Source organism: Nannobrachium achirus, assembly GCF_963921795.1.
Source record: "Nannobrachium achirus genome assembly, chromosome: 11".
Classification (NCBI taxonomy): Eukaryota; Metazoa; Chordata; class Actinopteri; order Myctophiformes; family Myctophidae; genus Nannobrachium; species Nannobrachium achirus.
Window position 1 is genome coordinate 42,791,113 of NC_137820.1, and position 18,997 is coordinate 42,810,109.

An 18,997-nucleotide genomic window follows, 5' to 3' on the forward strand; every position below is an offset into this window, starting at 1 on the left:
GGCCGCAGCCATTTGGCCCACTTCCTGGAAATCAGGGAGACAACCTGGGCAAGCTGTTGCTTGGGAAGACGCACGTTAGCTTATGGTGTGTGACAGTATGTGTGAGTGTGTGCACATGATCACATTTGAATAATTCTGCGTATTCATACGTGCAACTGGCATAGCTTACATTATGCATAGTATTTGTCTTGGTACTGTGTATGAATTGTAATGCAGGAGCCCATTTAGTCTGTCAATGATTACACATTACATTCATTCACCCAGTCACACAGTCATTCATATACACCCATTCACACATGCATTCATACACCGGCCTTGGCGGAGCTAGGAAACCATGATAGGCACCAACCTGCTCATCGGGAGCAATTAGGGGTTCAGTGTCTTGCTCAAGGACACTTCGACAGTCGACACTAATTCTGGTCTCCCAAAGCGGCCCTCTACCTCCTGAGCCAATGCCGCCCCTGTCTGTCTGTCTGTCTGTCTGTCTGTCTGTCTGTCTGTCTGTCTGTCAATTTGAAGGCTGTACAAGCACATTATTACTTTTGAAGAGAGCCCTTAACTAAAACCTTAAACCTGCAAAAACTCCTAGAAGAGAAGAATGTACTTTTTTTTTTATATTAGTGGTTAGCTTAACTTCAAGTGTTTCTTTCCCTCTGCTTGCAGCATTTCAAAATGCTGGTGGACGATCTTCATGTGAAAGGAGAGGCCAAAATCGGAAAGGCAATGAAAGAGGCCTTCAAAATCCTCAGTGAGGTGTGTGTCTGACAACAATGTCCTCAGAGACAGTTCCCATCTGTTGTACTGTTTAAAGAGAAAGCAGTGAGACTTTATATTAAGGTCAGGTCTATAATGCATTATATTTTATAACCACATTAATAATGCACTTGCAATGTAGAGGTTCTCTGTTACAGTAACATTCCAGAATTCTAAACTTAGTTGAGTGAAAGTGCACTTAAACTACCAAAAGTAAAGTACTCATTATCAAATTATAAAATGTATAAAAATCTTTTGAGCTTGTAGATCGGCTATTTTCAAATGACCGAAATGTATATAAGGCTGTTGTGGTTAATGTACTGTATGTATTGTAATATTAATCAAAATCTACAAAGTAACTAGTAGCTAAACCTTTAAAATAATTGTAGTGCACTAAAAAAATTGAACATTTGAAATTCTCCAGTAAAGTAAAAACTGCCTCAACATTGTACTTAAGCGCAGTACCCTGAGTAAATGTACTTAGTTTACACCGCTGTGCTTCCTTTCCCTCATTGACTGAGGTATTACTTGTTGTGTATAAATACATTTTGGCATGGAGTGATGGTTCCCTGTGTGCTGCTTCCTTCCCAGGTCAGGGCCAGCGGCCAGGGAAGCATGTGTAACCAGGCTATCATGCTGATCACAGATGGAGCCATGGAAGACTTTGAGGCCGTCTTTGAGGAATTCAACTGGCCTGAGCGCCGGGTAGTAGAGCATATTTATAATACAGTGGTCCTTTATAGCTGTGGTTCTCAACCTGTGGGTCGGCACCCCCAGGGGGGTCCCCACATTAACTTAATGTGCAACATTGTTTTCTCTTTCAACAGTAAACAAACCAACATAAAGTTTAAGTGTACAGAGGGTATCTGCACATTTCTAAAGTGTCAATTTAAGGACTTTTTAATACCTCTAAAATGACAAACGTTGTCAAATATTAGAGGCAGAAATCAAGTGAAAATAGCTGATCTACATGTGAGGCGTTGTGAGCATGTAGGTTCTATTTTCACAATAGAACCGTGTTATACAAAATGTTATGCCTCAACTGGGGGGTCCCCAGTTAAGGTTATGTCACACAACATACTAAAGCTTATACCTCTGTGTCTCAGGTCCGAGTGTTTACGTACCTCATCGGCAGAGAGATGACCTTTGCACAAAACACCAAGTGGATTGCCTGTAATAACAAAGGTGGGACGTTAATATGTGTGTTTGTATGTGTGCGCGAGTACTGTGTGTCCATATTATACATGCTATCTCTTAAACCAGGTAACATGAAGAAAATACAGTACATACATAAAAGACCCAGGCAAGGCAAGTTTATTTGTATAGCAACATTTGTATTTCAACAGCAAGGACATTCAATAATGTGCTTTACATAAAACATTAAAGGGATAGTTCACCCCCAAAATGACTTATTTTCTATCGATAACTCGGGACCCAACCCAACCTTTGAGGAGACTCTTGTGTCTCCATAGGGAACAAAGCAGGCTCTTTGTGTCTGGAATGTGAAAAATAAATAAATAGATGAATTCAAGTCTCCATGGGTTGAGTTATTGATAGAAAAAAGTTTTTTTTGGGGTGAATTATCCCTTTAAGCAAAGGAAACATTAGGACACAATAAAAAACAAAAGATGTGAAAGTTAAAATACAATTACAGTGCTGAAGAGAGAGAGAGAGAGAGAGAGAGAGAAAATACACAGAAAGGGTTTTAACTGTGATTTAAAAGAACTAAGAGTGTATTGCAGCAGACCTGCTGTTATCTGGGAGTTCATTCCAGACATGTGGAACAATGTCAAACACACACACGCGCACACGCACACTTGCACGAGTGTGTGATTGTAGATAGCGGATCTACAAGCGTGTCGCACTTTTACGCGTTGTGAGCATGTAGATCGGCTTTTTTCAGCAAGCAAAAAAGTGTAAAATCAGGCATTATTACAACGCCAACAAGGCCCGCCAACATACATTTTAGCCGTCAAAATCAACTGTAGATTTAGTCGACTAAAACTAGAATACCGGCAAATGTTAAACTTTTCAGATGACTAAACTATGACTGAGACTAAATGAAATTGTATTCCCTGTCTCAAACTAAATACAAATGTGCTGTCAATATCAACACTGTTTTCCATGTCTGTCTGTGCGTCCCCCACCAGGCTACTACACGCACATCTCCACCCTGGCAGACGTCCAGGAGAACGTCATGGAATACCTGCATGTCCTCAGCCGACCCATGGTGATCAACCACGACCATGACATCATCTGGACCGAGGCCTACATGGACACCGTGGTGAGTGAGGCACCCTGCATTGACGTCCTGCAAAAACAAAACGCTAATCAAGTTCCGTGGTGGAAAAAGTACTCAAATGTTTTACTTAAGTAAAAGTATAAATAATGCAATGTAGAAATACTTTGTTAGTTGGAGTCCAGAATTCAAAATGTACTTGAGTAAAAGTACAAATGTGTTGGCATCAAAATGTACTTAAAGCACCAAAAGTAAAACTACGTATTATGCAGAATGCCCCATTTCAAGTTTTCAAATGTATAAAAAATCTTTTGAATATTACAGTTCTACAAGCTCACAATTGTGCAGCTTTTAGATGGAAGTAGTGGAAATTGTGTACAAATACCTCAAAATTGTACTTAAGTACAGTACTTAAGTAAATGTACTTACAGCAGTTATTATAAGATGGAGTCTGAAGAGGTGAGTCTTCAGACCACGGCGGAAGCTAGGGAGTGAGTCTGCGGTTCTAAGTGCAACTGGGAGTTTATTCAACAGTTTGGGGGCCAGAGGGGCAATTTTTTTAGGACGAGTGGATCGCTCTCCTGGGGTTTTTAGCGAGGGTTCTGTCAGCTTCCCTGTGTTAGCTGATCTGGTGAACCGGTGGGGTTGTAGGGTTGATCAGGTTTTGGAGGTATGGAGGAGCCGTACCTTTGGCTGCTTTTAAGGCCAGCATCAGTGTTTTGTACTCTGTGTGGGCTGCAGCCGGGAGCCATGCAGTGGAGGGAGCGGAGAAGGGGGGATATATATACAATATATGATACTATATAATGGTACTTATGGTGCAGCGGGATACATGTTATGTACATAAGAGATGCAGCAAGATAAGCACATGATTCTGGGGCAAACCTTCGTTGACAACATCAGATCTACAAGCGCACACATTCATTGCAACACAAACGTTTTGTGAGCCTGTAGATTTGGTATAGAGGGGGCAAAAAGTAGTAGGCCTAGTATAGAACCCTGGGGGACTCCAGTTAATGAAGTATAATATAGGGTTTCAGTGGTCAAATATCGTAGCAATTTACAGCAAGGAAGTGCTTTTTCCCCCGTAATGTATGTGGCTTTTTGGAATGAAAATAAATGTCATGTGTTTCCCCCCCCTCATTATTCACATATGTTTTCCTTCCTGTCACTCTTTCCATCCATCTTTCATCCTGGATCTGTCCCTCCATTACCCTGGATCCATCCCTCCATCACACTGGAACCATCCCTCCATCCCAATGGCAGCTGCCCAATACCAAGGAGGTAACCATGTCCTGTTGCTGTTGCTCCTCCATGAAACTCATAGAAAGTCCTTATCATCATCCTCAGTTTTACAACCTGCGATATAAACACGTCATTGTCTCTGCTCAATTTGGCCAACATTACGTCATCGACTACAATAGATACAAGATACAGAGTGAAAGTTGTTCTTTTCTATTTTCAATATTTTTGTTGAGATTTTTTGCTGTTGTCTTATTTATGTAATTTCACAATATTTACAGCAAAGAAAAAGAAAAAAAGATAGATAGAAAATAAGTTATTAACGATCCCTTTAAGCAAAAGGAAACCACGACTAATTAATAAATAAATAAGTACGAGTCTAATAAACAAACAATATAATGGCAGATACCTAAGATGTTCTTTTCTATCTTATATCTAGACAGTAGTATTAAGTAAGAAAGTAAGCACTATATTAGTCTTTGAAAGTGTTAATGAGCATTCAGTAGCTTGATTGTGTGCAGTATTTAGACAGCACGACAGTCCTATACTGCCCCCTGGAGTATACAGACTGAAAATTACTGTAGTTTTGTACTGTATGTGGTTAATGTGTAAACGGGTCAGTTTCCTTCTCAAGATAATTTAAATGTACAAAAAACTGCTTCAGACCATTGTTTAGATCAGAATAGGCCCTGATGACATACAGTACATACATGTGATCTGCATTAGTTTGCTTAATAAAAATATGTCTTTGATTATCCATAATGCGTTAAAGAGGCAGTAACACAGGTTTGTTTTTGAATTGTATTCATGTAATTTGTATTATTCTCCTAGCACCAATAACAGAGGTGGATGTAGCGTGAGCGGTATATGTAAGAGAGAACATATACTGTAAATGAATGTAACCATAGGTCATCAATATGGACAAAATGGGTCCATGGCAAAAGACTTGGTCTTGTCCGTGGAAAGTTTTTACACACCATTATAATATTATTATCTTATAAAGATCATAAGATCAAATTACTGAATGTCAAGTCTCCAGGGTTTCTTCAGAATATGTATGACATTTATTTGCTATGACACTATGGCTTATTAGGAGTCCATTAATATGCCTTGTATGGTTCTCAATTGTTTGGAACCAAAGTGTCCATTTTGATTCCATTTGTACACTCTGAGTTACAGACCTGTTATGGTCATTCAGGGCTAGCGCTTTGTGTTTCTGGTAATATTATTGTCCACTAATTGTGTATGTCTGTGGCAAAATTGGATATTTTTACAAAAATGTCCACCACAAGCCAGTGTGGCGATGGCCCCTGGATGTAACAGCTGTGTTGTTTGTATGTTGTCTCCATTCTCAGCTCTTCTACACCAAGGCCCAGAGTCTGCTGCTCATGACTTCTGTGGCCATGCCAGTGTTCAGCAAGAAGAAGGAAACGGTCAGTGAAAGCACTCATGTTTCATTCATTAATAAACCACCCTGTCACACTGTAGAGCAGGGGTCTTCATTCATTTAATAAAATACACTCGTACTGTAGACACAGGGGTCAACGTTTTTTTTTTTCAGGCCAAGGACCCCTTAGCTGAGAGAGAGATGAAGCAGGGACCCCCACCCCACTACATATTGTATAAACACAATACGTAACTTTCTCATGGATTTCATAGATACTGTAGCTTCATACACTTGTTTGACAGCACTATATCATCGGTATTGTGTTAATTCATGATTTTGTGTTTATTCCAGACCTTTAGCCACTTAACCCTTCAAGACTTAGTAAACCTGACCCCTCTCACAGTACTTGGTTTGCTCCTTTTTACTTGCACCAGCAGAGCGCGCAAGTACTGTGATGCAGTCTGTATCTGGCTGACAGTACAAAGGTTGCTGTCTGTATGTATGTGGCTGACATGACAAAGGCTAAAGATTTTAGCCAATGAGGGCGCAGCGTTCTCGGTGACGTCACCACCAACCAACAAATGTCGGCACATACCCAGCATCGATCGCAGTATTTGCGCGCTCTGCTGGTGCACAAGTAACTTGTGCCTCCACAGAATGCCGTCTAGTTTGCTCCACACACCAAACCTCTTTGCTGAAAATAGCCGAATCTACAAGCTCACAACGGCTTGTAAACTTTTCCTTCGGAATAGGGATGCTATCACACAACTATTTGGCGGCCCCCCTGTAATAACTCTGAGGACTCCCTAGCGGTCCCGGAACCCCTGTTAAAGACCCCTGCGATAGATGTCAACTAAACCCTATTCTGGGCTGAAACATTCAGTGAAAATAACATTTATTACATCTATCACCTTTTTTTATTATGGAAAGCTTAACAGATACGAAAGACCATAGGAATATTAAGAAACATTATACATTCAGTATAATTATCTAGAAGTAATTCTAATTCAACGTGTATAGTGCATATTATGCAGTATGTATTTAAATGCTGTGATGATCATTTTTAACCCTTGTCACCCATCTCTCTCCCAGCTGTCCCATGGCATCCTGCTGGGGGTGGTGGGCTCCGACATCCCCCTGATGGAGGTCATGAAACTAGCTCCCAGATACATGGTTGGTCAGAGTTTGTCTTTCTTTCTTTCTTTTGTTTGTTTGTATCTTTCATTCATTCATTCAGTGAATCAGTGAGTGAGTGAGTGAGTGAGTGAGTGAGTGAGTGAGTGAGTGAGTGAGTGAGTGAGTGAGTGAGTGAGTGAGTGAGTGAGTCAGTCAGTCAGTCAGTCAGTCAGTCAGTCAGTCAGTCAGTCAGTCAGTCAGTCAGTCAGTCAGTCAGTCAGTCAGTCAGTCAGTCAGTCAGTCAGTCAGTCAGTCAGTCAGTCAGTCAGTCAGTCAGTCAGTCAGTCAGTCAGTCAGTCAGTCAGTCAGTCAGTCAGTCAGTCAGTCAGTCAGTCAGTCAGTCAGTCAGTCAGTCAGTCAGTCAGTCAGTCAGTCAGTCAGTCAGTCAGTCAGTCAGTCAGTCAGTCAGTCAGTCAGTCAGTCAGTCAGTCAGTCAGTCAGTCAGTCAGTCAGTCAGTCAGTCAGTCAGTCAGTCAGTCAGTCAGTCAGTCAGTCAGTCAGTCAGTCAGTCAGTCAGTCAGTCAGTCAGTCAGTCAGTCAGTCAGTCAGTCAGTCAGTCAGTCAGTCAGTCAGTCAGTCAGTCAGTCAGTCAGTCAGTCAGTCAGTCAGTCAGTCAGTCAGTCAGTCAGTCAGTCAGTCAGTCAGTCAGTCAGTCAGTCAGTCAGTCAGTCAGTCAGTCAGTCAGTCAGTCAGTCAGTCAGTCAGTCAGTCAGTCAGTCAGTCAGTCAGTCAGTCAGTCAGTCAGTCAGTCAGTCAGTCAGTCAGTCAGTCAGTCAGTCAGTCAGTCAGTCAGTCAGTCCGTCCGTCCGTCCGTCCGTCCTACCTGTCTCTGCCACTCTCAGGTAATCGGAACTATCGGAATACATTTAGATGGTGTCAAAGGACACAGGATCTGACGAAAGATTTGGTCAAGATTCAATTTATCCCCTGAGCAAGCAGGCAGGCTCTATTAGATCCTGCGCACGTGCTGAAATTTTTTACCATAATGTCAGCACTTGCGCAGGAAAACAGGTTCAAATCCTGGGCAGAAGAGGAAAGTATCATTTATTTGACTGCACTTTTAGGTTCTGTTTACAAAGCTCTATTGTTTACATCTCTAGCTGGGAGCCCATGGTTACGCCTTCCTCATCACCAACAACGGTTACATCCTGGCTCACCCTGACCTGCGTCCACTGGTGAGTCTGGACGTCAGATCTACAAGAAACATTTTAAATCATGGGTCTTCAATGTTTTCAGGCCAAGGACCCCTTAGTTGAGAATGAGATGAACCAGGGACCCCCACATAACATTTTCATAGATTCCATATAGTTTCATCGTTTGACAGCACAATCATCAGTGTATTTTGGATTCAATTGTCAATTAAATTGAAATGGTAAAATTTCTGAAAACACACATTTTGTGTTTTCAGAAATTTAACCATTTCAACCGTCAATAATTATTAAACATGACCTTTCACTCTGTACTTAGTCTGCTCTTTTTCCCCTCTACAAAACCTCTTTGCCGAAAATAGCTGATTTTTGATTTGATGACCAGCGGTGGTTCCCTATGGAGACACAAAAGAGACTGCTTTGTTCCCTATGGATCAAATTATTAGATCGGGAATGCAATAAAAACAAAACAATATCCATGAATTGGGCTGAGAAATCATTTTGGGGGTTAACTATCCCTTTAACCCACCATTTAGCCCTGTTTACCTACCGGTATGTCTATATACTTTTCAATGCCGCTCAGCATATGTGTCATTTAAAAAATAATAATAAAATAATATCTCCTTGTGTCATGTGGGGGAAGCCTTATTGATATAGTGGTTCACTTTGTCTTTATACACGTCCCTGCTCAACAGTACAAAGACGGCAAGAAGTTAAGGCCCAAACCCAACTACAACAGTGTGGACCTGAACGAGGTGGAATGGGAGGACACGGATGAGATTGTAAATATACGCACACACGCACATATACATGCAAGCACAAATATTTAGTAAACTAAAACTAAAATCGATATTCTTACACACGCACATATACACGCAAGCACAAATATTTAGTAAACTAAAACTAAAATCGATATTCTTATGGATTTTTTTTATATTTGCCGGACATCCCCAAAAGCCTTACTAAGCATAATACTCTGTTGAGTACATCCTTTTTTATGATTTCCTTTTTTTTTTACTTTAATTTGAATATGAAGCAGAATGCATGGACAGGGGACACACACACACACACACACACACACACACACACACACACACACACACACACACACACACACACACACACACACACACACACACACACACACACACACACACACACAAACACGCCCACCTACAGCATTGAATACTTTCATTCTATTTCTCTCTCGCTGCTAAGCTTTCCCACATACTGTACATCTACTGAATGATATAGATATTTTATAGCTAACCAATTAAAACACATTATAATCTTAATAATCCAATATGTACCTATACTGTACAATGTAAACACACTTTAGCATTTGATATATTATGTGAGACTGACATTACATGTCATCTTATCAGTTAAGAACTGCCATGGTGAGAGGAGAGACTGGGAGCCTCACTCTAAACATCAGAGCGTCGATAGACAAGGGGGTGAGTACGGTAGTATACTGTTTCCATGCAATCAATCACCATGCGGTGTAGAGCAGAGGTCTTCGTTTTCAGGCCAAGGACCCCTTAGTTGACAGAGAGTTGAAGCAGGGACCCCCACAACCTGTTCATAGATTTCATATAGTTTCATCGTTTGACAGCACAATCATTGGTGTATTTTGGATTCATGTAAATTTGTGTTTCCAGATATTTAACCACTTGAACCGTCAATACTTAAAAAACTTGACCTTTCACTTAGTCTACTTAGTCTACTCTTTTTCCTCTCTACACCAAACCTCTTTGCCAAAAATAGCAGATCTACAAGCTCACAACGCCTCGCAGCTGTGAGCTTGTAGATCTGCTATTTTCGGCTAAAGTTCTCAGAATATGGACACTATGGTTCATGTGGTTAATATAAAAAAGGAGAAAAAAGGTTTCTATCACACAAAGATTTGGAGACCCCCTGTAGTAACTATGAGGACCACCTAGGGGTCCCAGACCCCCTGTTGAAGACCCTTAGTTGATGTAGAGGGTTGTCAACCTTTTCAGGCTGTGACCGTCCCCCAAAATAATCATATTTGAACTGGGGAACCCACACCCCTTTCTTAAAAGTCCTCAAATTGACACTTTAGAAATGTTCAGATACCCTGTATTAACTTATACTGTATGTTGGTTTGTTGCACATTAAGCTAATCATCTGAGGATCCCCCCCCAAATCATCTGGGGACAGTTTTGCAGTAGAGCCAAGTTTTCTTAAGTATGTGCAACCAAGGAATTACATTCCAATCTTGCAATACAGAGAATAACAATCTGTACCAGAGAAATTAAATTAAATATCATTGATTCTACTGTGATATTGTCTGCCAAGAAACCTTGGTTGCGTCCTATCCTTTTAAATAACTGAAACATTGTGGATTTTTTTTCCTTTGTTTTGCTATCATTGAATAGCTGATGGATAAAACATTTGAAACTACAAATGTCCTCACACAATATCTTTGTTCTTCCAACAGAAAAGACCCTACTATCTAATCAATGACTATTTCTATACGAATATCGATGAAACCCCTTTCAGGTAAACTATCCACCGTCACACACAGCTGCAATCAATATTTTTAATTATGAATTATCATTGTATATTATTGGTCTCTCAGACATAATAATTAAACCCTGTTATTGAAGAAGGTGTACACTTTCTCCACTAGATGGCAGTATGTGACATACTATTTGAACGGGAAGTAAAGTTTGTGTAGCTTTTATTTAGGTTGGACAAATCATGTTTTCCCCCAACCATTTTGTGTCCTCAGTTTCGGTGTGGTGCTGACCCAGGGCCATGGCCAGCTCATTTATACAGGCACTGTGTCTGTTGAGGAAGGTAGGGTGCATCATCATAACCTACTGTAGTGGTTCTCAACCTTTTCAGGCTGCGACCCCCAAAATACACCTATTTTAACTGGGGACCCCCAAAATACTCAGCTATTTTCTCAATTTCTGCCTCTAATATTAGACAATTTGGCCAATGTTTAATGTGTCATTTTAGAGGTATAAGTCCTTAAATTGTCACTTTAGAAATGTGCAGATACCCTCTATACGCTTAAACTTTATGGTGGATTATTTACTGTTGAGAGAGAAAACAATGTTGCACATTACGCTAATCATCTGGGGACCCCCCAGATGAAAAAAAAAAAATAATAATAATTGGGGGACCCCCCTGGGTGTCCCGACCCACAGGTTGATAACCACTGACCTACTGTAACAGTTCAGACCAAATCTATAGGCTCTATGCACAGTGGCCAAATTAGAAAGAAATTGGGCCCCTTCCTTAGTTCCTTCACAGGTGTTACCAATGATACTGATGAAAGCTGTTCCTTCACAGGTGTTACCAATGATACTGATGAAAGCTCTGTTCCATTTAGTGTAGCACAGTGGTTCTCAAAACCTTTAATTGTAACTCTGAGAGTGTACAAATGGAACCAAATGGACCCATAGTCTCAGAGTTAAACACCTACAGTATAAGCGGGCATGTTGAACCCCCTCAAGGAACCACGAGGGTCCCTGGACCCCACTTCGAGAGCCAATGGCTTGGCAGTGTTTCCAATGACCATGCAGAATATCAGCATATCAGCATCTGCATTAGTATCATTGGTAACACCAGTGCAACAACCCTGTTGTGGTAAATAACTCTGTTCTTTAGTCAACTTCAGTAGTTAATTACAAGTTCAGTAGTCTTTCCCAAAAGAAAGGAGAAAAAAAGAACAGCGACACAGTAGAGTAGATCAGAGTCAGACATGTTGACTGTGGTTTATTCTCATGGATTAAAGTTCTCAGTTGCCACGACTGTCATTTAGATCAGTGGTTCTCAAAATGTATCATGTCAAGGACCCTTGATTTGATATGATATGGATTTGGCCACGGACCCCCAATCTGAAATTGTGTTGTGCCAGGGAGCCCACAGAAGAGTATATCAACATTTTGTTTAAAAAAGAATCCAAACATTTTCAACATTCTCAAAAATAGTAGATGTACAAGCTCGCAGCGTGGCACAAAGTGAAGTGCTGTGACCTTGTAGATCTGCTATTTTTGAATAGCCGACATATAAATGGATAATGTGTATTCTTGTATTCTTCTTTCTCCACTGACAGGCCTCCATGACCTCACCTCTCCAGACCTCACCATAGCATCTGAATGGTACGTCTGGAATTGTCAGAAAACCCAACAATCGATTGTTATAACTCATTGATTACGAGCAATGGATTGCAACAGTCACTTTTTTGGTGTTCAACGTATTAATGACTTAATTGAATGACCATTTCATTCTGAAATGATGTCATCTCTGTCGGGTGGAAACATATGTCCAAAACTCTTAGTTTTCAGTCTTCAGTGTTCAAATTCAAAAGCATAAAAAGTAGCAGATCGTTCACGCTGCATTTCGAGCTTGTAGATCTGCTACTTTTGATGCTTTTGTGTGACACTGTAGTACAGGGTTCCCCAATTAGTTTTCCCCAAGGGCCGAATTATGTCTAGGGTACCAAGCCGAGGGCCACAACATTGCAGGGGGCGACGGCGGCGTTCCTGCTACTCCAGCGACAGTTCAGATATCGTCGTTGTCGGGTGAAAATCTTGTATCTCCAAAACCGTTCGTTTTGCATTTATGATTTTAAAAATGATTTAAACTAGTGAAAACAGCCGATCTACAAGCACACAACGACTCGCGGTGCGAGGCGTTGTGTGCTTGTAGATCTGCTGTTTTCACTACTTTTGTGCGACGGCCTTGTATGATTTGCAAAAGAACGTACAAATTTGGAGATACGAGATTTCCAGCCGACAACAACGATATACTAGTGTTGTTGCTGCTCTACCACCATTATTACTGGGGTTGGTGTGGGCCAGACAGTAGCCCGCGGGCCGCCTATTGGGGAACCCTGCTGTACTATGAGCACTGTAGGTACTGTAGGGCAGGTAAATATGGAGATAAAATGTTTCTGCCAACAGCAACGAAATGCAAATGTAAGCAATGTAATGGCTATTATTGTAATATTATGACACAGTATGTCCCCCCTCCCTAGGACATACTGTGAGCTGGACATCGACCCTCACCACCGCAAGTACACACAGCTCCAGGCTGTCGTACGCTACCTGCTGGGGAAGGAACCCGACCTGGAGTGTGAGTGTTATTCCCTGATAAAATAAAACAAGATGAGATAGGGCATTCACGAATAGTGATTTTTAGTATTCGAATAGTCGAATATTCGACAGGAAATATATATTTCTTCATCCATTAAAAACAAGCAATTCTCGGTCTAGTAGTGACAGTTGCATTAGCTTGCTCTTCCTCCATCATGACATTGAGTTTGCCGGCTGGCCGCTGTTTTTCCCAACGTGACGCATGACATCAGTATAGAGCATTAACAAATTCATCCACCAGGGGCATTGACAACTCATTCTTATGACTTCCTATCTAGCCAAGCTGTATAAACCATGAATAAATAATATTTCTTAAAAAAATAAAAAATAAAATGAATTTTCGACTTCGGTGAACAACGTCGAATAGTGACTTTGATATTCGAAAACTCGAATATTCGAATATTCGACGAATGCCCTAAAATGAAATCAGATTAGATTAGATTAACCACATCGTCCCAGCGTCCCTTATTCTGGGCATGTGGAAACTGGCGAACATTCTGTGAAAACAGCTGTTCTACAAGCTCACAATGCGCCACAGTGTGCCACTTTTTGACACATTATCCCAAAACAACTATGCCAAACCCTAACCTCTCAGAAACTATGCCTAAACCTAACCCTAACCTCACGGAAACTACAGTAGGCCTATACCTAAACCTAAACCTAACCCTAACCTCACAGAAACTATGCCTAACCCTAATCTCAAAACCATGTCACCTGGGTGAAACACTGGGAAAAGACAAAGTCTGTTCATCTTGGGGAGACCGTGGCTGCAGTACCCTGCAATGCTAGATGCAGCCGCGGGTTTGAGTCCCGTTCCTGATGACCTTTCTTGCGTGTTTCTCTCCGTTTCTCTCTCCCTATTTCCTGTCCATCTTCACTGACATCTATCAATAAAAGCTGAAAAGCCAAAAACAAAATCTTGAAAAAAGGGGGCATAAAAACCTAGTTTATTTTCTAGTTCAGGTTAAAAATACAGACAGACTAGCAAGTAAAACAGCTGTAACTAATCAAAGTAAATAATGGGTGTTAAATTTAAGGTGTGCCCAGAGTTCTGTCAATGTCAATGTGCAAGCATAGACAGTATATTGGCACACCCTAAATCTAACACATCCATTATTCATTTCTTAATGAATTAATAATGAATCAGTATTTTGCAGCCTGCCATGTTTTTAATCTGCTATAGTTTTTTTTTTTACCAGAAACTCAGCCTAGGGTTTTTTAGCCCTCTTTTAATAATTAATGAAACTGTTTTGGAGAATGACATGCACTGAAGAGTGCTGCAACCCAGTCTCAATTGAAGCAAATTGAGGTACAGTACTAACAGTAACAGGGGAAACCGGTGCAAACCTCCTATGGTATGGTCTAGCCAGATAGGAAACATTAAAGGGGTTTTAATGTTTAATGATGGTGACATCCAAAAATAAATTTTGAGTTTTTTATGCTTTTTTTAATGTTTCCTGGCCTCAATTACACCAAAAAAACACCAACTTTTAACTTGCAGTCGTTCCCCTGTTATCTGTGGTTTTTTGACGATTTCTGCATAATGAGGCTCTGATGCTCTGATCATTGTCTCTCGGACAGTCTCGTCACTAGCAGTTAGTGCACCCCCCCCTCCTCCGCCTCCTGGGCTCTACTCTCTCCCTGTCTGTATTTCTCCACAGCCCACGTTTTGAGGAAGTAATCTCTACATTATATTGTCCTTTAATCGTAAATATGGGCATATAAAATACATGTGTCCATTCAAATATCTTATTTACATCAATATCCTTCATATCAAGTAGTCAGTTTATGCTTTTGTGAAATAGTGAAAATCGCTATGTATCGCTATGTATTTTCCGCCCTGGCTGGCAGCGCCTCCCTCCTCATTACCGAGGCCGAGGACAGCGCTCTGCTCCCGGCAGGCCCGGATTTATAAGACATGAGGCCCCTGGGCAAGGGGAAATAAAGAGGCCCTCGTGCGCGCAAAAATTCCACCTCCGGTCCACCTGACCACACCGTGAACTCACCTCCGGACCGGCCTGTGTATAATCTGACTGTGTATCCTCATTGGCTCATTGGAAGGGTCTGAAGCGGATACAGAAGTGGGGTTTGTGTGCATGTGTGTAGCCTATGTGTGTGGAAAGTACCGGATACATAGAGTGGGCGAGCTTTAGACTGCACTAAGCTTTCAGGGCAGCTACATGCAGTGCGGCCAGCAGAGCAGAAGCTCTCAATGTTATTACCATAATAAAACAAAATGTACTGTAACTAAACACAAATATCACTTTATTTGGATTGCAATATTTTAAAATGTCATCATTAAATGAACTCATTCAGGGTCTTTTCAAATGGCTTCCAAGTTCCACACCACCTTCCTCTCCATAGACTTCATGTAATTCATAGTGCACGGATCATGCACGCCCATGCCTAGATCATATGCATCACGTGTGTGCACACTGTTCACAGGTTTCAAACAAAACAATCCGAATGGAAATCCGTTCAGGCATTCATGAGCTAGCTAGCATGTTTTCTTGAAATGTAAACAAACATGGCTGCCATGTTTGAAAGATGGGGTTTGTATGGGGGTTAAACATGGAATTTCGCGATCGCGATCATGCCTACTACATTTCTTGGGGTAAAACATTTTTTTGAAAAAAAGATTGAAAAAAAAAAAAAAAATTGGGGGCCCCCCTCCCCCTTAGGCCCCTGGGCACGTGCCCACCCTTGCCCAATGGTAAGTCCGGCCCTGGCTCCCGGAGCAGCAGAGCTCCGTGGAGAGCCTACTATAACTCCACGCTGCCCTGTCTGTCCTCCCCCCCACACACACGGGCACGGCGACCCGGCGAGCAGACAGTAAAACGCTAGTATGATAACACAAGCAATACTCGCGACTCTCGATGCTGTTCGCGTGTGTGCCTCTTCAGGGCTCAGCTCAGCCTCTGTGTGTCAGTGTGTGTGTGTGTGTGTGTGTGTGTGTGTGTGTGTGTGTGTGTGTGTGTGTGTGTGTGTGTGTGTGTGTGTCTGTCACAGTGTGTCTTGTACCAAAGCAAAGCAGCGAAACAAATGCCTCGCGTCTGCGAGCAATGCATGCATCTCTCGGTCAGTGTTGGAGCCGGGGCGGTCCTCTGTGTGTGTGTGTGTGTGTGTGTGTGTGTGTGAGAGAGAGAGAGAGAGAGAGAGAGAGAGAGAGAGAGAGAGCGTGCGTGTGAGAGCGTGCGTACGTGACTGCGTGTGCGTGTGTGTGGCCAGTGGCCACTTTGGGTACCATAGTTTGAGAACTGCTGGCCTAAGGGCTGAAGTGAGTGATTTGTATTAATAATCAAAATCAAAATGATTGTAGTGGAGAGATAAAGTGCATTTGCCTCTGAGATGTAGTGGAGTAGAAGTATAAGAATTGAACATTGGAAATACTCAAGTAAAGTACAAATATTCAAAATTGTACTCAAGCTATACTAATATTTGTTAGAATGAGTGGGAGAGAGAGGCTCCCCTAGTGGTGATTATAGAGTATTTCAGGTGACAGACCGTTTTTCATGACACCTGAACAGAGAAAGAGACCATGGCTCCATGGAGTGGATTTTCAAGTTTAAACATTTTAAAACATGTTTTTAGGACCAGGGCAAAGACTTTTATGATTGGTAAAAACAGAATGTCATTTAACCTTTAAGGTAAAACAAGGTACATTAAAACAGTGGTGTCTGGGTCCCCTGGGTTCCACTGCTCCCCAGCTAAATTAGTTATTATAGCATCACATTTAACCACTTTATGCATATTTAATGCATTGGCTATTAAAAAATAAATTGCAGATATACAGTATAAGCTCAGAGCTTGCCACTTTGTGCCGCACTGCAAGCTTGTACATCTGCTATTTAAAAGAAAGTATTTCTTTACTAATTTTGAAATATTTTAACACAAACTTCTCCTCTGGACTGGTGGTCCCTGGGCCCTGGCACAAAACATTTTCAGATGGGGGGGTCCACGGCCAAATACAATATCACTTTGGGGGTCCTTGACATGAAAAGGTTTAACAACTACTGCATTAAAACATTGAAGTTGTGAAATATCTTGCAGTAATGATGAGCTTCTGTATCATAGCAGCCTGGAAAAGCCCCACATTATAGGATTTCTCTGCAGGCGCTCTTCCTAAAACTAAGCTGTGGTGAAAGGTCCCCAAACTTAACCACATTAATCCCTATTTTCCCTATTTTGGGCAACCTTTGTCAAAAGCAACTAAAAATGTGAAGGGTCAGGATACGAGTTATACTTACGTATTCCCGATTACGCTGACTGGCGCATATAGGGCAGCAACAAACTGAACAAAGTCTCTCCTCTTCCATTAGGGTGCAAGTACTGTATATCATCTCTGTCGCGTGGAAACCTCATACTGTACAGTATGTCCAAAACTGTTACTTTTCAGGATTCTAATTCAAAAGTAGCAGACCTACATGCTCAAAATGTGTCACTTCGCCCCTCATATCGACCTTGTATATCTACTCCTATTTGATATCGTAGTACAGGTGTAGGCAACCTTAGGCACGGGTGCCAACATTGGCACAGGAGACGGTGATCACTGGCACACTGGTAGAAGTGTGAGAGTGCTAGATATTTTTATTTTAAAAACAAATCTTTTTTAAAACATGGTCAATTAAATGAAGTTAGCTAATTTACAGCAAATTGCATCCTGCACATAATTCTACATTCATTAAAACTCTGACTGGGGAGGGAGTCGGGGAGATTAGTCTAATGATGTCTGCCAATCCAAATAATACAAAATATTTGATGGCGTCATTAAAATGTATGTTGACATGGCACACTGACTATCTAGAAAATAGAAACATAGCACTTCATTACAAAAAGGTTGCTGACCCCTGCTGTAGTATAATCAAGTAGGGAGTTTTATGTCCGACAGCAACAATATAATGTGTACCGAAAGAACCAGAAGTATTCCTATAAAAAATGCAAAACGCCACGTCCAAAAAACACTGAACAAAATCACTGACACACTATAGCTGATTTGGCGTTCCAGATGCAACATGGAACATCTTTCAATCATTCATGATTCAGACAGTCTGCATGTAATGGTATTATTCACAGTGGAACACCTGGTCATCTGCCTGACCTTACAGTCAGTCCTATGGATGCAGAATTTATGAGCACCCAAATTATTCAACATCTCTCTGACTGCGGCTGCAGCGCAGATGAAATATCATCAGTCATGCTGCGGAACGGAGGAGCTGCTGTCATCGTGAGATCAGGGATCAGCCAGGGCTACATGGGCTTCAGGCCTTAACCCATTTAGGCCTAGGGTTATTGGATGTTTTAACTATTGAAAAATAGCAGATATACAAGCTCACAGCGCGGCACCGAGTGCCGCGCTGCGAGCTTGTAGATCTGCTATTTTTGAAAAATCGTGAAAACGTGTGCACATTTTTCAATTTATATTTTTCAAAACAGACTTTTGTAACTCAAATCTCTGCTTCTGTGGGGTCCCTGGAACAACATATTTTGAGATGGGAGTCTGCACCCAGATAAATGTAATTTTGGGGGTCCTTGACAGATTGACTGATTTAGAGGAAGGATTTAGAAGTCGGGTCAAACATCGGGTCAAAGATATTCAAAGACTTGGACACGTTTTCACGATTTTTCAAAGTGCCGCGCTGTGAGCTTGTATATCTGCTATTTTTCAACAGTTAAAGCATAAAATAATGGTTAAAGTGGTTCAAATCTAACGCGACTCGGGCACGTTCCAGGTTTTGAGAGTTAAAGGGCAATTCCAGGCTAAACCATATTCCTCCCTTATTTTGGCTTTTATCATGATTCTTCCTACCTGGTTTGGTGGATTTCTGTTATTGTTGGCCCTCTTCATGGATCTCCCGAGTCGTCCCAACCCCTCCTCACAGCGAAAATGCGTCTAAATATACACAGGCAAAGGCGCTAA

General features: G+C 41.4%; 1 protein-coding gene across 1 annotated transcript in view; it reads left to right on the forward strand.

Annotated features, from left to right (window-relative positions):
- LOC308294359 (voltage-dependent calcium channel subunit alpha-2/delta-4-like) overlaps nt 1–18,997 on the forward strand; it is a gene marked incomplete at both ends in the record, with an annotated part of 118,812 nt that overhangs the window by 26,079 nt on the left and 73,736 nt on the right. The window contains 14 exons of the mRNA XM_080737090.1: nt 664–753; nt 1,345–1,458; nt 1,860–1,938; nt 2,904–3,037; nt 4,259–4,276; nt 5,590–5,667; nt 6,714–6,794; nt 7,898–7,972; nt 8,641–8,727; nt 9,331–9,402; nt 10,410–10,471; nt 10,704–10,771; nt 12,039–12,084; nt 12,963–13,060. Coding sequence (XP_080593216.1) covers nt 664–753; nt 1,345–1,458; nt 1,860–1,938; nt 2,904–3,037; nt 4,259–4,276; nt 5,590–5,667; nt 6,714–6,794; nt 7,898–7,972; nt 8,641–8,727; nt 9,331–9,402; nt 10,410–10,471; nt 10,704–10,771; nt 12,039–12,084; nt 12,963–13,060 — 1,102 coding nt within the window. The remainder of the gene's footprint in view (nt 1–663; nt 754–1,344; nt 1,459–1,859; nt 1,939–2,903; nt 3,038–4,258; nt 4,277–5,589; nt 5,668–6,713; nt 6,795–7,897; nt 7,973–8,640; nt 8,728–9,330; nt 9,403–10,409; nt 10,472–10,703; nt 10,772–12,038; nt 12,085–12,962; nt 13,061–18,997) is intronic.